The 20,839-nt window shown below is 49.9% G+C and overlaps 1 protein-coding gene across 3 annotated transcripts in view; it reads right to left on the minus strand.

The window, feature by feature from the left end:
• LOC140389521 (fibroblast growth factor 12) overlaps positions 1-20,839 on the minus strand; it is a 712,332-nt gene that overhangs the window by 263,971 nt on the left and 427,522 nt on the right. Inside the window, exon 1 of one of the 3 annotated variants that reach the window (XM_072473697.1) lies at positions 2,699-3,125. The exons of the other annotated variants lie outside the window; for them this stretch is intronic. Within the exon in view, the coding sequence (XP_072329798.1) occupies positions 2,699-2,897 (199 nt within the window). The 5' untranslated portion in view covers positions 2,898-3,125. Of the gene's footprint in view, positions 1-2,698; positions 3,126-20,839 lie in introns of those variants that run through there. 3 annotated transcript variants of the gene reach the window in all.

Below are 20,839 nucleotides of genomic sequence, written 5' to 3' on the forward strand. Positions count from 1 at the left end.
TATCACAGCTTGGTATGGAGCCTGCTCTGCCCAAGACCGCAGGAAACTACAAAAGGTCGTGAATGTAGCCCAGTCCATCACGCAAACCAGCCTCCCATCCATTGACTCTATCTATGATTCCCGCTGCCTCAGAAAGACAGCCAGCATAATTAAGGACCCCACGCACCCCGGACATACTCTCTTCCACCTTCTTCCGTCAGGAAAAAGATACCAAAGTTTGAGGTCACGTACCAACCGACTCAAGAACAGCTTCTTCCCTACTGCCATCAGACTTTTGAATGGACCTACCTCGTATTAAGTTGATCTTTTCTCTACACCTTAGCTATAACTGTAACATTATATTCTGCAGTCTCCCCTTCCTTCCCTATGTACGGTCTGCATTGTTTGTACAGCATGCAAGAAACAACACTTTTCACTGTACACTAATGCATGTGACAATAATAAATCAAAGCAAACCAAAAAAATTCCAATTTTTCATCTGATTACACTCGAAGCACATTGGAGTGGGCTGCCACATCATAGACGCTATCTAAATGTAATCTGTTGTTGTTAGCCAGGTCTCCTGATTTAATTGCAAGTGGGGCTAGATGAAGAAGCAGATATTGGCAGCTCGCGCCCAGGGGGAAATCAGGGTCCTGTGGCACATACCCAGTAGGCCACAGCATGTTGGCAGGGGGGTCGGTGTCTGTGACACCTGGACAATAGATCAGAATTTTATGAAATTAAGTCTGTAGGCACAGCACAATATTCTTCAATGAAGCAGATCACAGTTACTGTAGATGGCAAGAAACCCATCACGCTCTGATTCCCGTGTTCACACTACCGATGGTAACGCCTCCATCCTAGCAGGAGGACCCGCGCGAGATTCCCACACCGCAGCTAGATTAAAGAAGCTGGTTCCAGTCAGGTGAGAACAGGGAGTGAGCTAGCATTACCTCAATGTGAAAGTAAAAAAAAACAGCAGAACGATTAGGCAGCTTCCGTGGAGAATAAAGCAGTTAACGGTTCAGGTCGGTGACACAAGGTTCGGTCGGTACTGATGAACCACTACATTTGCCGCCAGATCTGCTGGGTATTTCAAGTATTTTCTGTGTCTATGCTAGGTTTTCAGCAAACACCCGAATTTTACAACAGAAAGGGGATCAGACACCGAGACTTTGGGCCAATACTTTCAGGAAGGAAATTGGACCAAATTTCAATCAATAGAGACTTGCTGGATCCGGGGTTTAAAGGAGGAAAATGAGAGTGAGGTCGAAATGGTGGGAGGGCTGAGGGCAGCACGGTGGCGCAGTGGTTAGCACTGCTGCCTCACGGCGCTGAGGTCCCAGGTTCGATCCCGGCTCTGGGTCACAGTCCATGTGGAGTTTGCACATTCTCCCCGTGTCTGCGTGGGTTTCACCCCAACAACACAAAGATGTGCAGGGTAGGTGGATTGGCCATGCTAAATTGCCCCTTAATCGGAAAAATGAATTGGCTACTCTACATTTTTTTTTAAAGGTGGAAGGGGTAAGCTAGGTGGAGCTTCTGTAAAACTCAGTGTAAGGAGAAAATGGTACAAAATTGAATGGCATATTAGCACACATACACGCACACACACATACACACACACACATACACACACACACATACACACACACACATACACACACACACACATACACACACACACATACACACACACACACACACACACACACATACACGCACACACAGATACACACACACACATACACGCACACACACATACACATACACGCACACACAGATGGATGTCTACACATACAGAACCACACAAACACCAAAGTTGGCCCTAGTGGTGCAAAGTTCTAATCCCTGGGCACAAACAAAAGGAGACCTTTACAACTGAAGACTGTCAAGTCAGCGTCTGCAACACAAGGCAAACAGCAGGTCCCCCCCCCCCCCCTCGCTGAGCAATGGAAATCCCACATTCCTGGTGGCCACGCAAACAACACATCATGCAAGTTCTCCTACCCTCCAATTCTGATCTTCATCACCGCCCCCCCCCCCCCCAAAAAAAAAAACCCCACACAATTTAAATCTATACCGGGAACCATACTTCGGAGCAGGGGCCCCACAGAAATAACAGACAAGCCGGATTTTAATATCCTTCCAACACCCAGGGGCCACAGAATAACGCACAAGGTTCCGATGCCATGTTAAACATAAACAAAGACTAAGTGGGCCACAGCACACAACACAAACGCTGGGACAAGGTGCGAGAGTTCTGACTGGTGGGGTTAAGTCATCGTTCCCCATGACAGGCCAGTGAGAGAGGGCACTGCGCACGGTGGGGGGGGGGGGGGGGCTGGCATGTGCGTGCGTGAGAGGGAGAGATGTTTTCAGCCTGCAAATGGCACATGCCCCCTGTGTTAACACACACCTCCTACGTGTACATGCACTGCTGCCCATGTTTACAGTGAACACGGTGGCACACTATCACCCTCCCGTCCCCCCTCTCTCTCTCTCTCACACACACACACACAGATCATTAACTAGTTTGGGGCCAGCAGGCACATTCTTGCAGATTGTTCCTTAACAAAAAAAGTCTTTCAAAGTCTCCCCAGAGTTGAGGCTGGGAATGTGCGTGGAGTGGGAGGGGAAAGGCGAGGGAGGGAATCTTTAATCATCCGAAAGGTGCCCGCTGACAAAGGGAGCAGGGTAAGGGGTTAACACTAACCTGTTCTCTTCCTGACAGGTCTCTTTTTGCCGCTACAGAACCTGACTTTGGAGAAAACCCCCAGTCCGTGCCTCTCACACAGGGAATTCTTGGCTTTGCTGGGACTGGTCCTGCGTTTGGTGACGGACACACGGTCGGTGTTGTTCTCTCTGGCCTGTCGCTTCTGCCGGATGAGGGAGCTGGCAAGAGCTGCTGCCATGTCCCAGGCAAGGGTGCAGCATCCAGCAGCAGGGGGAAGGAAGGCAGGGGATACAGAGAGCTAAGCGAGGACCAGGGCTCCAGGTGAATACAAGCACCACAGATGGAGAGGAGACAGGCTCCCCTCTCACTGCCAATCCGGAGCAGGGAGCGAGTCAAACCATGAGACAGCCTCCCATAGACAAAGCTGGAACGCCCGAGGACCAGGGTCATCCCCTGCCCCTGGGGAAGGGGGGCAGAAAGATCCCAGCTTGCAGACTCTCTCCCCCCCCCCTCCTCCTTTTCCAATCCCAGAGGCTGCAACAACAAAAAACCCAGTGATTGCAGAGGGGGTGCGACAGAAATCCCCAACCCCCTTTCTCTTCCAGAAAGTCTAGCAGGTGGATGTGTCCGCTGCTGCCAGCTCCATTGTAGGGCAGCTACAGGCTGTGTGTCGGCTCTCAGCTACTGCCAGTCCAGGAGGGTGCAGGCTGTGTGCCTGCTCTCAGCTACTGCCAGTCCAGGAGGGTGCAGGCTGTGTGCCTGCTCTCAGCTACTGCCAGTCCAGGAGGGTGCAGGCTGTGTGCCTGCTCTCAGCTACTGCCAGTCCAGGAGGGTGCAGGCTGTGTCTGCTCTGTTGCTGCCAGTCCAGGAGGGTGCAGGCTGTGTGTCGGCTCTCAGCTACTGCCAGTCCAGGAGGGTGCAGGCTGTGTCTGCTCTGTTGCTGCCAGTCCAGGAGGGTGCAGGCTGTGTGTCTGCTCTGTTACTGCCAGTCCAGGAGGGTGCAGGCTGTGTCTGCTCTGTTACTGCCAGTCCAGGAGGGTGCAGGCTGTGTGTCGGCTCTCAGCTACTGCCAGTCCAGGAGGGTGCAGGCTGTGTCTGCTCTGTTACTGCCAGTCCAGGAGGGTGCAGGCTGTGTCTGCTCTGTTACTGCCAGTCCAGGAGGGTGCAGGCTGTGTCTGCTCTGTTACTGCCAGTCCAGGAGGGTGCAGGCTGTGTCTGCTCTGTTACTGCCAGTCCAGGAGGGTGCAGGCTGTGTGTCGGCTCTCAGCTACTGCCAGTCCAGGAGGGTGCAGGCTGTGTCTGCTCTGTTGCTGCCAGTCCAGGAGGGTGCAGGCTGTGTCTGCTCTGTTACTGCCAGTCCAGGAGGGTGCAGGCTGTGTCTGCTCTGTTGCTGCCAGTCCAGGAGGGTGCAGGCTGTGTGTCTGCTCTGTTGCTGCCAGTCCAGGAGGGTGCAGGCTGTGTCTGCTGTTACTGCCAGTCCAGGAGGGTGCAGGCTGTGTCGGCTCTCAGCTACTGCCAGTCCAGGAGGGTGCAGGCTGTGTGTCTGCTCTGTTGCTGCCAGTCCAGGAGGGTGCAGGCTGTGTGTCGGCTCTGTTACTGCCAGTCCAGGAGGGTGCAGGCTGTGTCTGCTCTGTTGCTGCCAGTCCAGGAGGGTGCAGGCTGTGTCTGCTCTGTTGCTGCCAGTCCAGGAGGGTGCAGGCTGTGTGTCTGCTCTGTTGCTGCCAGTCCAGGAGGGTGCAGGCTGTGTCTGCTCTGTTGCTGCCAGTCCAGGAGGGTGCAGGCTGTGTCTGCTCTGTTACTGCCAGTCCGGGAGGGTGCAGGCTGTGTCGGCTCTCAGCTACTGCCAGTCCAGGAGGGTGCAGGCTGTGTCTGCTCTGTTGCTGCCAGTCCAGGAGGGTGCAGGCTGTGTCTGCTCTGTTGCTGCCAGTCCAGGAGGGTGCAGGCTGTGTCTGCTCTGTTGCTGCCAGTCCAGGAGGGTGCAGGTTGTGTCTGCTGTTACTGCCAGTCCAGGAGGGTGCAGGCTGTGTCTGCTCTGTTACTGCCAGTCCAGGAGGGTGCAGGCTGTGTGTCTGCTCTGTTACTGCCAGTCCAGGAGGGTGCAGGCTGTGTGTCGGCTCTGTTACTGCCAGTCCAGGAGGGTGCAGGCTGTGTGTCTGCTCTGTTACTGCCAGTCCAGGAGGGTGCAGGCTGTGTGTCTGCTCTGTTGCTGCCAGTCCAGGAGGGTGCAGGCTGTGTGTCGGCTCTGTTACTGCCAGTCCAGGAGGGTGCAGGCTGTGTCTGCTCTGTTACTGCCAGTCCAGGAGGGTGCAGGCTGTGTCGGCTCTCAGCTACTGCCAGTCCAGGAGGGTGCAGGCTGTGTCGGCTCTGTTACTGCCAGTCCAGGAGGGTGCAGGCTGTGTGTCGGCTCTCAGCTACTGCCAGTCCAGGAGGGTGCAGGTTGTGTCTGCTCTGTTGCTGCCAGTCCAGGAGGGTGCAGGCTGTGTCTGCTCTGTTGCTGCCAGTCCAGGATGCCAGCCAGGCTGCAGAGCTCCATCGGGGTGAGGGTCACATCTCTCTCTCTCTGGGGGCAGTGACCCCGATCCCAGACCCCCCAACTTCCCGCACCCTCGGCGTCAGCAGCGGCTGCAATCCCGGGACAACCTGGACGCAAGCAAGTCCCGGGCTGCCTCCCAAAGCGGCTGAGTTTGGGCTCAGTGCCGGGGCTGAGCGGCTGAGTTTGGGCTGAGTGCCTGCCCCGGGGCTCAGTGCCGGGGCTGAGTGTCAGGCTCAGTCCCTGCAGCAGCTCTGGGTGTGGATGATGCCCACACACTAACACGCTCTCTCTCTCTCTTCTCTGTCTTTGCAGCTTTGCCCGGCTGCTACGCAATTGTACGTGTGTGAGGTTTGGATGAAGCTTGTGGACCGGAGCAGAACCCAGAGGCGGAGAGAGGAACTGCCACTCTGTCACAGCCCTGAGAAATCTCACTGTGCAACACTCAGTGCAACACAGTGCAAATCTCACAGTGCAACACTCACAGTGCAAATCTCAGTGCAACACTGTGTAACACTCACAGTGCAACACTCACAGTGCAAATCTCAGTGCAACACAGTGAACACTCAGTGCAACACAGTGCAAATCTTACAGTGCAACACAGTGCAAATCTCACTGTGCAACACTCAGTGCAACACAGTGCAAATCTCAGTGCAACACAGTGCAAATCTCAGTGCAACACAGTGCAACTCTCACTGTGCAACACTCACTGTGCAACACAGTGCAAATCTCAGTGCAACACTGTGTAACACTCACAGTGCAACACTCACAGTGCAAATCTCAGTGCAACACAGTGAACACTCAGTGCAACACAGGGCAAATCTTACAGTGCAACACAGTGCAAATCTCACAGTGCAACACAGTGAACACTCACAGTGCAACACAGTGCAAATGTTACAGTGCAACACAGTGCAAATCTCACCGTGCAACACAGTGAACACTCAGTGCAAATCTCACTGTGCAACACTCGCAGTGCAACACAGTGCAAATTTCAGTGCAACACTGTGTAACACTCACAGTGCAACACTCACAGTGCAACACAGTGAACACTCAGTGCAACACTGCAAATCTTACAGTGCAACACAGTGCAAATCTCACAGTGCAACATAGTGAACACACACACATACAATGAACACACACTCACACACACAGTGAACGCACACACACACAGTGAACACTCAGTGCAACATAGTGAACACAGTGTACACTCACACAGTGAACACTCACAGTGCAACAGTGAACACACACAGTGAACACACACACAGTGAACACACACACATACAATGAACACTCACACACACAGTGAACACACACACACAGTGAACACTCACAGTGCAACACAGTGAACACAGTGTACACTCACACAGTGAACACTCACAGTGCAACACAGTGAACACACACTCACACACAGAGTGAACTCTCACACACAGTGTACACTCACACACAGTGAACACTCACAGTGTACACTCACACACACAGTGAACACACACACACACACACACAGTGAACACTCACAGTGCAACATAGTGAACACAGTGTACACTCACACAGTGAACACTCACACAGTGAACACACACTCACACAGTGAACACTCACACACATACAATGAACACTCACACACAGTGAACACTCACAGTGCAACACAGTGAACACACACTCACACACACAGTGAACTCTCACACTCACACACAGTGTACACTCACACACAGTGAACACTCACAGTGTACACACACACAGTGAACACTCACAGTCACACGCACAGCAAACACTCACAGTGCAACACAGTGAACACTCACAGTGCAACACAGGCTCACACACAGTGAACACACAGTGTACACTCACACACACACACACAGTGAACACAGTGAACACTCACAATGCAACACAGTGAACACACAGTGTACACTCACACACACAGTGAACACACACAGTGAACACACAGTGGACACACAGTGGACACACAGTGAACACACACACACAATGAACACTCACAGTAAAACACAGTGACCACAAAGTGAACACTCACAGTCTCACACACACAGCAAACACTCACAGTGCAACACAGTGAACACTGGCAGTGCAACACAGTGAACACTGGCAGTGCAACACAGTGAACACTCGCAGTGCAACACAGTGAACAGTCGCAGTGCAACAGTGAACACTCGCAGTGCAACACAGCAAACACTCACAGTGCAACACAGTGAACACTCGCAGTGCAACACAGCAAACACTCACAGTGCAACACAGTGAACAGTCGCAGTGCAACAGTGAACACTCGCAGTGCAACACAGCAAACACTCACCGTGCAACACAGTGAACACTCACAGTGCAACACAGCGAACACTCACAGTGCAACACAGTGAACACTCACAGTGCAACACAGTGAACACTCGCAGTGCAACACAGCAAACACTCACCGTGCAACACAGTGAACACTCACAGTGCAACACAGCGAACACTCACAGTGCAACACAGTGAACACTGGCAGTGCAACACAGTGAACACTCGCAGTGCAACACAGTGAACAGTCGCAGTGCAACAGTGAACACTCGCAGTGCAACACAGCAAACACTCACAGTGCAACACAGTGAACACTCGCAGTGCAACACAGCAAACACTCACAGTGCAACACAGTGAACAGTCGCAGTGCAACAGTGAACACTCGCAGTGCAACACAGCAAACACTCACCGTGCAACACAGTGAACACTCACAGTGCAACACAGCGAACACTCACAGTGCAACACAGTGAACACTCACAGTGCAACACAGTGAACACTCACAGTGCAACACAGTGAACACTCACTGTGCAACACAGCGAACACTCACAGTGCAACACAGCGAACACTCGCAGTGCAACGCAGCGAACACTCGCAGTGCAACACAGTGAACACTCGCAGTGCAACACAGTGAACACTCGCAGTGCAACACAGTGAACACTCGCAGTGCAACACAGTGAACACTGGCAGTGCAACTCAGTGAACACTCACTGTGCAACACAGTGAACACTCGCAATGCAACACAGTGAACACTCCCTGTGCAACACAGTGAACACTCACAGTGCAACACAGTGAACACTCGCAATGCAACACAGTGAACACTCCCTGTGCAACACAGTGAACACTCACAGTGCAACACAGTGAACACTCGCAGTGCAACACAGTGAACACTCACTGTGCAACACAGTGAACACTCACTGTGCAACACAGTGAACACTCGCAATGCAACACAGTGAACACGCCCTGTGCAACACAGTGAACATTCACAGTGCAACACAGTGAACACTCACTGTGCAACACAGTGAACACTCACTGTGCAACACAGTGAACACTCGCAGTGCAACACAGTGAACACTCGCAGTGCAACACAGTGAACACTCGCAGTGCAACACAGTGAACACTCACTGTGCAACACAGTGAACACTCGCAGTGCAACACAGTGAACACTGGCAGTGCAACACAGTGAACACTCGCAGTGCAACACAGTGAACACTCACTGTGCAACACAGTGAACACTCACTGTGCAACACAGTGAACACTCATAGTGCAACACAGTGAACACTCATAGTGCAACACAGGCTCACACACAGTGAACACACAGTGTACACTCACACACACAGTGAACACTCAGTGAACACACACACACACAGTGTACACTCACACACAGTGAACACATGTTTGCACAGAAACATAGACACACACAATATACCCACTCACCACACAACCTACTGTACACAGAGATACACAATACACACAGTACACGGCCATCATATACACAAACACACACGCATACCCACACAGATATACTGTACACAGACACACAATACATAGTGCACAAACATCATGTACAGAAACACACATACATACCCACACGCTACACAGACATACAGTGCAAAGAGAGGGAGACACACAATGTACACAGCCACACACAATATAGAGTGCACACAAGTTACCCATGAAGACCTCGCTTTCTGAACCTTGCCCCTCGCCTGAGGTGTAGTGACGCTCAGGTTAAATCACCACCAGTCAGCTCTCCCCCCCCCCTCAAAGGGGAAAGCAGCCTCTGGGACTATGGAGACTTTACCTTAGCTAGTGTGCGCAGACAGCAAACATATACAGAAACATACAATACACAGTATACCCCACACAATACAGATATACTGTACAGAGACACACTGTACACAGGGGGACAAAACATACAGACATACGACGTATAGAAACTCACAGACACGCACAGGAACATCTCTCAAAGGGCTGTGATGTTTGGAATTTACCCCCTCGGAGGGCTGTGGATACTCCATCAGAGCCAGAGGAAGGCAGTGGTGTCGTGGTATTGCCACTGGTCTAGCAATCCAGAGACCCAGGGTAATCCTCTGGGGGGCTGGGTTCAAATCCCACCAGGGCAGATTGTGGAATTTAAATTCAATAAAAATCTGGAATTAAAAGTCATGAAACCAATTTAAATGTTCTATCCCTGCATCACTGACACACAGTGTACATCAGTATGTACCATCTACAGGAAACACTGGGTGCCATGTCCCCCTCGACAGCTTCTTTTAAATCCATGACCTCTACAATCTAGAAGGACAAGGGCAGCAGATACCTGGGAACCCCTCCACCTGGAGGTTCCCCTCCAAGCCACTCACCACTCTGACTGGGAAATATATCGGCCGTTCCTTCACTGTCGCTGGGTCAAAATCCTGGAACTCCCTCCCCAACACCATCATGTGAGTATCTACACTAGATGGACTGCAATCATTTGAGAAGGTGGCTCACCATCATCTTCTCAAGGGCAATTCTCAAGGGAAGGCCGTGGTGCAGTATTGTCACTGGGCTAGTAAACCAGAGACCCAGGTTCAAATCCTGCCACTGCAGATGGTGAAATTTGAATTCAATAAAAATCTGGAATTAAAAGGTGTAATGACAACCATGAAACCATTGTTGTAAAAACTCATCTGGTTCTCATAATGTCCTTTAGGGAAGGAGATCTGCCATCCTACAGGTGACTCCAGACCCACGGCAATGTGGTCGACTCTTAACTACCCCTTCAAGGGCAATCAGGGATGGGCAATGAATACTGGCACTGCCCACTTTGCATGAACAAATAAAAAGAAGATTTTAATCATCTTTATTGTGACTGTGAAAAGTGCACTTTACGGGAGAATTCAGAATGTCCAAACTACCTAACCTGCACGTCTTTCGGGACTTGTGGGAGGAAACACCCGGAGGAAACCCACGCAGACACAGGGAGAACGTGCAGACTCCGCACAGACAGTGACCCAAGCCGGGAATCGAACCCGGGACCCTGGCGCCGTGAAGCCACAGTGCTAACCACTGTGCTTCCGTCCCTCCCAGGTCTCTCAGGGAATCAAGAGATAAGGGAAGATGGTGGGGAAATGGAGTTGAGGAAAAATGTCAGCTAGGATTGTACTGAATGGCAGGGGAGGCTCGAGATGTAGTGTGGCCTATACCTCCTATTTCCCACTGGCATCAAGCTACACACACAGTGTTGACAGAGACACACATTTACAGAGACACTCCTCAGACTTATCTGAACTGAGGAACCCAGAGATTGGATGTTATAAACTGGGAGTCACGTGGAGCGAATTCTAACCTTCCTAGCTGAGGAGGAATACCACGGGACCAACGCAACGCCCGCTTTACACCTCACCTAATATTACCTCCCAGTCACAGCGAGGGTGGAAAACCAGCGTTTCACTCAAACCCATCAGTTAGGTTATAATTGCTACAATAGATTTATACAAACACTCAAGTACTCAGCACTCACAGATTATTGCTTGCGAATGCATCAGTGTGAGAAAATGACACGCACACAAATCCACTAGCCCACTCCAAGGCACACTCAGATAATCACACAGGTTTTTAAAAAAAAATAATAATGTTGGGCAAGTGGGCTTTGTTGGCAAGGCAACTATGTATTGTCCACCCCAAGTTGTTATTTGTAACAGAATTCCAGGCCACTTCAGTGAGCGGTTAAGAGTGAACCATGTTGCGATGGGACTGGAGTCACGTGGAGGCTCAGACCAGTTAAGGACAACAATGTTTCCTTCTCTCAAGGGCACGAGTGAATCATAGAATTTACAGTGCAGAAGGAGGCCATTCGGCCCCTCAAGTCTGCACCGGCTCTTGGAAAGAGCACCCTACCCAAGTCCACACCTCCACCCTATCCCCATAACCCAGTAACCCCACCCAACACTAAGGGCAATTTTGGACACTAAGGGCAATTTATCATGGCCACTCCACCTAACCTGCACATCTTTGGACTGTGGGAGGAAACCGGAGCACCCGGAGGAAACCCACGCAGACACAGGGAGGATGTGCAGACTCCGCACAGACAGTGACCCAAGCCGGGAATCGAACCTGGGACCCTGGAGCTGTGAAGCAATTGTGCTAACCACTGTGCTACCGTGCTGCCGTAAGCGTTTGGATTTGATCAACAGCCCAAAATTTCACAGTTACTTTTACTGACACCAGTTTTTATATCTTTAGCAATGCGCGAGACACACACAGAGGGGTCCCTCTGGAATTCTCTTTTCCTTAATTTTGAAACTTACTTTTGATTTGAGCCAAGCCACAAGGTCACATTATTATTGAGGAAAGCTGACATGAAGTTCCACAAGTTAACAAACCCGAAAGGTGATCCGGTTTCCTCCCACAGTCCAAAGATGTGCAGGTTAGGTGGATTGGTCACACTAAATTGCCCCGTAGTGTCCAACTGTTTGGTGGGGTTGCTGGGTTATGGGGCTAGGGTGGAGGGGTGGGCTTAGGTAGGGTGCTCTTTTAGGGGCCGGTGTTGACTCGATGGGCCGAATGGCCTCCCTCTGCACTGGAAATTCTCTGATTCTATGAAAGAGAGCTTGAAGATAGGTGCGGCACGGTAGCACAGTGGTTAGCACTGTTACTTCACAGCGCCAGGGTCCCAAGTTCGATTCCCGGCTTGGGTCACTGTCTGTGCGGAGTCTGCACGTTCTCCCCGTGTCTGCGTGGGTTTCCTCCGGGTGCTCCGGTTTCCACCCACAAAGTCCCGAAAGACGTGCTTGTTAGGTGAATTGGACTTTCTGAAGTCTCCCTCAGTGCACCCGAACAGGCGTGGAGTGTGGCGACTAGGGGCTTTTCACAGTAACTTCATTGCAGTGTTACTGTAAGCCTACTTGTGACACTGATAAAGATTATTATTAGATCTTAATAATATTATTATTATTAAGATCCAATGGTACGTGCTCAACCTTAAATTGGGATCATTTCTGCTCCTTTCCAACTGAATAAATTGCTTTCCCCTTAAACTGGCATTCTTGCAAAGTGTCCTGATGTGTGTAAGACAAAAAGTTTCGACATGTTGCCTTTATCCAGCAATATCCAAGAGGAAGAATCGAGTGCAAGTTTCCACATGAAATGAAATGCAAATCGCTTATTGTCACTAAGTAGGCTTCAAATGAAGTTACTGTGAAAAGCCCCTAGTCGCCACATTCCAGCGCCTGTTCAGGGAGGCTGGTGCGGGAATTGAACCCGCGCTGCTGGCATTGGTCTGCTTTACAAGCCAGCTATTTAGCCCACAGTGTTAAACCACTGCAGCTGCACTGGGCTAATCTCACCTCATCCCATTAACACCAGTGGCTAATCTCTCGAAAACCCCATTCTGCAAACTGATTACTACCAGATAATGATGTCCCATTGAAATACAACACTCAAACTTAATCCTTATTCCTCCGGGATCACATCAACATTCGGAATAGACAGAAACTATTCAGCCTCTTGAATTTATTCCGCCGTTCAATTAAACCACGGATGACTCTAGCTGCCTAATCCTCAATAGCTTTGCCCAAAGAAAATGCATCGATAAAGTTTGCCACTTTTTATTGACCCGCTTGTGGGGAGACTGAGATGCAGATTTCCACTGCCCTTGGTGTGAATAAGTGGTTCCTGCCCAGAAGGGAAAACAGTTTAGAGCGGCATTCTTATTTTTCCATTTTACTGTGTTATTTCTTTCTGGGTGAATTACCCCTGAGCTGCCTGGCTATTTATAAAGTTGTGCCCTTTGCTCTGGACTCCTTCTCACTAGAGGAAATCCTCTCCATCTACCCTATCAAATCATTTTATAATCTTAAACAATCTCAATTAATTTGCCCTTTAATCTTCATTACTGGGCACTTGTGACCTCAGAAGATGCTGAAGTGCTCAAGGTACAGTGAATGAGTTTCAAAGTACATTCACCAGAGTTATTCGGGGAAACCCCACAATACCAACAAGCAGCAAATGAAATGAAGGACTGTTTGAGGTTCTTGTTTAAGTAGCCAAAGATGGAGTTTAACCCTGATAAGTGCGAGGTGATTCATTTTGGTAGAAAGAATTTGAATGCGGATTACAGGGTCACCGGCAGGGTTCTGAGGAATGTGGAGGAACAGCGAGATCTTGGGGTTCATGTCCAGAGATCTCTGAAGGTTGCCACTCAAGTGGATAGAGCCGTGAAGAAGGCCTATAGTGTGTTAGTGTTTATTAACAGGGGGCTTGAGTTTAAGAGCCGCGGGGTTATGCTGCAACTATACATGACCCTGGTGAGACCACATTTGGAGTATTGTGTGCAGTTCTGCTCACCTCATTATAGGAAGGATGTGGAAGCATTGGAAAGGGTGCAAAGGAGATTTACCAGGATGCTGCCTGGTTTGCAGGATAGGTCTTATGAGGAAAGGTTGAGGGAGCTAGGGCTTTTCTCTTCGGAGCGGAGGAGGATGAGAGGTGACTTAATAGAGGTTTATAAGATGATGAGGGGGTAGATAGAGTGGACGTTCAGAGACTATTTCCTCGAGTGGATGTAGCTGTTACAAGGGGGCATAACTATAAGATTCAGGGTGGGAGATATAGGAGGGATGTCCGAGGTAGGTTCTTTACTCAGAGAGTGGTTAGGGTGTGGAATGGACTGCCTGCTGTGATAGTGGAGTCGGACACTTTAGGAACTTTCAAGCGGTTATTTTCGATGGGCCGAATGGCGTCCTTCTGCACTGTAAATTCTATGTTAAAAAAAAAAATTGGATAGGCACATGGAGCACACCAGAATGACTCCCAGGGAGTGGGATAGATGATCTTGGTTTTGGACAATGCTCGGTACAACATCAAGGGCCGAAGGGCCTGTTCTGTGCCGTACTGTTCTATGTTCTAATATTGGACTGACAGCCCTGCTCTGAACTGATTTTAGCCTCAAAACCTGCCGCAAGGTGTGAATCCCCCTGAGCTCAGAAGCAGGAATGTGACCAGCTGAGCCCATCGAAAATGTAATCAATATTTTCAGTGTGTGTAGTTTACAGATACAATGTAAGCATTCCATCAAACACTTGACCTGATGTTGGAGGCGACCTTGACCTGATGTAGGAGGTCTAATTTCCACCCTGTCCTACCCTGTGATATAGAAATGTTGGAAACTTTTCATCATAGTTGGTTAATGTGAGTGTGTCCCAGGGGCTACCTATAAAATATAAGTAAATGTTGCCATTAGCTTGCACTCCCAAATAGAAGATGGAAACAGATCTGGGTGCTGCGATTACATTTTTTTTTAATCGAAAAGAGCTCGAAGTGCAGTAGATTGATGGGCTGAACTAGCAGAGTTAGCAAGATATCACTTAGATCTGCTTGGTGTCAGAGGTTGGCCAAGGAAGAGGGAGTGACTGAAACAAACAAATAAATGTGTTTCTGACTTGTTGGATCCAGGTTATTAAGGCTCTGGTGGTGGATCTATAATGGTGTGAGAGGAGCGTGTGTGCTGAGCCCTGGTCCCTGCAGGAGGCACAGTAACGCGAGAACAGAAGTAGGCCATTCAACCCCTCATGCCTGCTCTGCCTTTTAATGAGCAAAATGCGGGGAAGTCCTGCAAAGAAGTGAATGCAGATGGGATCCTGCACTGTGCAACAGACTGAGCGGATGAGACGCAGCTGTGAGAATTACAAAGTTATCAGAGTGACAATCAGGCTACCCCCAAGCCATGCCCATTCCGTTCACCTGACTGTAAGCACTGTCACAGACAACACCCCAAGCACGCGTCCAGACAGTAACAACTTGGGACTCTAATTTCAGGAAACCCAGTATCTCCTTTGGCTGTCCCTCTAACTGGGCCACCTTAGCCTTGTCCAGATGTCTGAAGGACAGCCAGAGATTCTGGTCTAGACAGCTCCCCGAGGCTATAAGCTAGTGCTGCAAATATTGACCAAAACGCACAGCTGTTAAGACATCTTGGCCCATCAATCTGCATTTTGCTTTAGTGTTTTGTACGTGTGCCCAGGGGGATTTGGGGTAATCATACAAATTAGATCTAGTGATTAGAGGTGAGCCTAAGTTGGTATTGAACCTCCATGTGAGAGAACATCTGGGAAACAATTACCTCAATATTGTAACATTTCACTTAATTATAGGGGCCATAAATACCAAACATGACCTTAGATTATAAACGGGTAACCTTTAATAAAATGGCAGAGGATTTTGGAAGAGGTCAATTGGGCAACGCTGTTGGCTGGGACGAAACTGATGTGGAAAATAAATGGGAAGTACTGATGAATAAATTAATACATCTGGAAGCCATTATATGCCTCAAATTCAAAAGAAGGAATTGGGAAATAGAAGCTAAGGTGGTTGACTAGACATGTACAAAGACAAATAGGTGCACATTCCCGTACCAGCCTCCCCGAACAGGCGACGGAATGTGGCGACTCGGGGCTTTTCACAGTAACTTAATTTGAGGCCTACTTGTGACAATAAGCGATTTTCATTTTTTCATTTCATAAAAATATTTAGAAGTAAAACAAAGACGCGCAACATAAACACTTCAAGAGAGGCTAGGTATGCTCTTATAATCAGTTTACTTGCACCATATAGATTGCAGTGGGCCACCTTCTCAAGGACAATTAGGGATAGGCAATAAATGCCAGCGATGTTCACATCTCACGAGCGAATAAGGAAGAAGGTAAAAGGTTGGAGGATCATGGACAAGTGTGGAGGTAATTGGAAAAGCTTTTTCAGCAGCGTGACATGTCAGAGAACCATCAACGACTCCATGGTACCATTGGAAGGTGCTCAAGGTCAACCTGGAAAGGACTTTCCAGATACGGCAGTGACACCAAATATTGGTGCATCATTCTTTAACCTTGAAGGAGAGAATCAATGGGTAACATTAAGTGGCGCTGTTAACGGTAAAAATGACCAGTCCTCACATCTGGTGTGTGATCTTGAGGCTTTGAAAAGGGTGGAAAGTGGGCTACGAAATTTATGCCCAGTTTAAAACACCTTGAAGTCACAGGTAATCTGAGATTTAATCAAGGAAGATCAAATAACGAAGGGACTGGACTGTGTGAATGTGGGTTATTTCAAACAGCTGGGTTTATATTTACAAATTGCGACGGGGTGGAATTAGGGTGCATGTTCTGATGTTCTATTTTTTTTGAGCAGGTAATAGACCTGCAGAACAGACTGACGATTCTTGCAGTGGGCACCGATTCACTGAATTCCTTTGAGTGAGAGCTGGAGCTGTGCTTGGCTGGGACGCAAATCATTTCTTGTAGAAAGTAAATATCCTGTTATGTAAATCTAGGCCAATGTGATCCCCTGAACTAGTTCCAATTCCTTATGTGGGTCGGACAGGAATTTCCCAGTTAGTTGTTCCCTAATTGCCTTTTGTAGGTAAGTGGCTGATGCCGAGTGATTTGTGTGTGGGAGAGCCTGCATAGGCCAGTCGCTGTACCCCTGCCCTGTCCTACTTCCATGCTCGCTTTTTATTTTGTGAAGTGTGACAAAAGGGACTTATACTGCTAACTGAAGAGGCAAAATGTGCGGCGTTATGAGGAGGCCACGGAGGGAATTGCCCATTCACAGAGAGGTTGCAGACTTGATGGGCTGAATGGCCTCCTTCTACACTGTAAACAATTCCCAACTGACATGAGCGATGTCTGTGGTGGGGAGGCTTCTCCCGGCATCTACTAGTCTTGCTACGCATCTGTTAGGGCGCGACGCAGCCGGTAGATCGAACCCGAGATGTTTGTTTTTAAATCTCTAAAACCTTCTGCTGGGCACCATTCATGATGAGGGGCTGTGCGGAATGGACCCGCATTCGAAAAGGATTGTTTTGTCTGGTCACAGTTACCATTGTTCCCCGATATCCTTGCTGGAACCCCTTAATGAACTGATCGATGTGTGTTCCATTTCTAACCAGCTGGCTGCTGCTTGACTGTGACTGATTAAACCAGATTCATTTCTCTGGGGATTCTAGGGTGTGAGCCGTAAAGCTCTTCAAACAGAATCGTACAGTGCAGGACGAGGCCATTCAGCCCAAGGTGCCTGTGCTGTCCCGTTGGAAGCCTTATCCAATTGCTCCCATTCCCCTGCTCCTTCCGCATTTTCCCTTCCAAATGCACATCCAACTCTCTCTTCAAGGTCATGGTTGAATCTACTTCTGCCACCCTTTCAGGCAGCGCATTCTGAATTATAACAGCTCACCGCGCACAACATATATTTCTATCCTGTCACCTCCCGTTCTTACAATGACCTTAGATCCGTGTACTCTGGTCACCAACTCCTCTGCCAATGGAAACATTTCCTCCTGATTCACATCTCTATCAAATATCCCTCCACTCTAACAATAATGACGGTAGCTCAGTGGTAATGTCAGCGGTCTGGTTATCCAGAGGTGCAGATAAATGCTCACGGGGCTCGGGTCAAAACCCACCAAGGCAGCTGATCGAATTTAAATTCAGTTAATAATTCTGGAATTGTAAAGCTCGAACTCAGTCATGGTGCTGACCATGAGAACTGTCATCGATTATTGTAAAAACCTACCTGGTTCACTCATGCCCCTTCACAGAAGGAGATCTGTTGCACTTACTGAGGCTGCTACACGGCAATGTCCTTGACTATTAATTGTCTTCTGAAATAACCGAGCAAGTCACTTAGTTCAAGGGCAATTAGGAATTGGCAACAGAATGCTGTCCTTACTGATAACACCCACATCTCATGAAAGAATGAATAAAAAGTGATGGGCCAATGACCACACGCCCTGGTCAGTATCAGGGATCGGTCAATAACCACACAACCCGGTCAGTATCAGTGATTGGCCGCACTCCCTGGTCAGTATCAGTGATTGGCCGCAATCCCTGGTCAGGATCAGTGATTGGCCACACTCCCTGGTCAGTATCAGTGACTGGCCGCACTCCCTGGTCAGTCTCAGTGATTGGCCACACTCCCTGGTCAGTATTAGTGATTGGCCACACTCCCTGGTCAGTATCAGTGATTGGCCGCACTCCCTGGTCAGTATTAGTGATTGGCCGCACTCCCTGGTCAGTATCAGTGATTGGCCACACTCCCTGGTCAGTATCAGTGATTGGCCGCACTCCCTGGCCAGTATCAGTGATTGGCCACACTCCCTGGTCAGTATCAGTGATTGGCCACACTCCCTGGACAGTATCAGTGATTGGCCACACTCCCTGGTCAGTCTCAGTGATTGGCCACACTCCCTGGTCAGTATCAGTGATTGGCCACACTCCCTGGTCAGTATCAGTGATTGGCCGCACTCCCTGGTCAGTATCAGTGATTGGCCACACTCCCTGGTCAGTATCAGTGATTGGCCGCACTCCCTGGTCAGTATCGGTGATTGGCCGCACTCCCTGGTCAGTATCAGTGATTGGCCACACTCCCTGGTCAGTATCGGTGATTGGCCGCACTCCCTGGTCAGTACCAGTGATTGGCCACACTCCCTGGTCAGTATCAGTGATTGGCCACACTCCCTGGTCAGTACCAGTGATTGGCCGCACTCCCTGGTCAGTATCAGTGATTGGCCACACTCCCTGGTCAGTATCAGTGATTGGCCGCACTCCCTGGTCAGTATCAGTGATTGGCCAGACTCCCTGGTCAGTACCAGTGATTGGCCGCACTCCCTGGTCAGCATCAGTGATTGGCCGCACTCCCTGGTCAGCATCAGTGATTGGCCACACTCCCTGGTCAGTATCAGTGATTGGCAACACTCCCTGGTCAGCATCAGTGATTGGCCACACTCCCTGGTCAGTATCAGTGATTGGCCGCACTCCCTGGTCAGTATCAGTGATTGGCCACACTCCCTGGTCAGTATCAGTGATTGGCCACACTCCCTGGTCAGTATCAGTGATTGGCCACACTCCCTGGTCAGTATCAGTGATTGGCCACACTCCCTGGTCAGTATCAGTGATTGGCCACACTCCCTGGTCAGTATCAGTGATTGGCCACACTCCCTGGTCAGTATCAGTGATTGGCCGCACTCCCTGGTCAGTATCAGTGATTGGCCACACTCCCTGGTCAGTATCAGTGATTGGCCGCACTCCCTGGTCAGTATCAGTGATTGGCCGCACTCCCTGGTCAGAATCAGTGATTGGCCGCACTCCCTGGTCAGTATCAGTGATTGGTCGCACTCCCTGGTCAGTATCAGTGATTGGCCACACTCCCGGTCAGTATCAGTGATTGGCCGCACTCCCTGATCAGTATCAGTGATTGGCCACACTCCCTGATCAGTATCAGTGATTGGCCACACTCCCTGGTCAGTATCAGTGATTGGCCGCACTCCCTGGTCAGTACCAGTGATTGGCCACACTCCCTGGTCAGTATCAGTGATTGGCCACACTCCCTGGTCAGTATCAGTGATTGGCCGCACTCCCTGGTCAGTATCAGTGATTGGCCACACTCCCTGGTCAGTATCAGTGATTGGCCACACTCCCTGGTCAGTATCAGTGATTGGCCGCACTCCCTGGTCAGTATCAGTGATTGGCCACACTCCCTGGTCAGTATCAGTGATTGGCCGCACTCCCTGGTCAGTATCAGTGATTGGCCACACTCCCTGGTCAGTATCAGTGATTGGCCGCACTCCCTGGTCAGTATCAGTGATTGGCCGCACTCCCTGGTCAGAATCAGTGATTGGCCGCACTCCCTGGTCAGTATCAGTGATTGGTCGCACTCCCTGGTCAGTATCAGTGATTGGCCACACTCCCGGTCAGTATCAGTGATTGGCCGCACTCCCTGATCAGTATCAGTGATTGGCCACACTCCCTGATCAGTATCAGTGATTGGCCACACTCCCTGGTCAGTATCAGTGATTGGCCACACTCCCTGGTCAGTATCAGTGATTGGCCACACTCCCTGGTCAGTATCAGTGATTGGCCACACTCCCTGGTCAGTATCAGTGATTGGCCGCACTCCCTGGTCAGTATCAGTGATTGGCCACACTCCCTGGTCAGTATCAGTGACTGGCCGCACTCCCCGATCAGTATCAGTGATTGGCCACACTCCCTGATCAGTATCAGTGATTGGCCACACTCCCTGGTCAGTATCAGTGATTGGCCGCACTCCCTGGTCAGTATCGGTGATTGGACACACTCCCTGGTCAGTATCAGTGATTAGCCACACTCCCTGGTCAGTACCAGTGATTGGCCGAACTCCCTGGTCAGTATCAGTGATTGGCCGCACTCCCTGGTCAGTATCAGTGATTGGCCGCACTCCCTGGTCAGTATCAGTGATTGGCCGCACTCCCTGGTCAGTATCAATGATTGGCCGCACTCCCTGGTCAGTATCAGTGATTGGCCGCACTCCCTGGTCAGTATCAGTGATTGGCCACACACCCTGGTCAGTACCAGTGATTG

This window comes from Scyliorhinus torazame, chromosome 14, assembly GCF_047496885.1.
Source record: "Scyliorhinus torazame isolate Kashiwa2021f chromosome 14, sScyTor2.1, whole genome shotgun sequence".
Taxonomy (NCBI): Eukaryota; Metazoa; Chordata; class Chondrichthyes; order Carcharhiniformes; family Scyliorhinidae; genus Scyliorhinus; species Scyliorhinus torazame.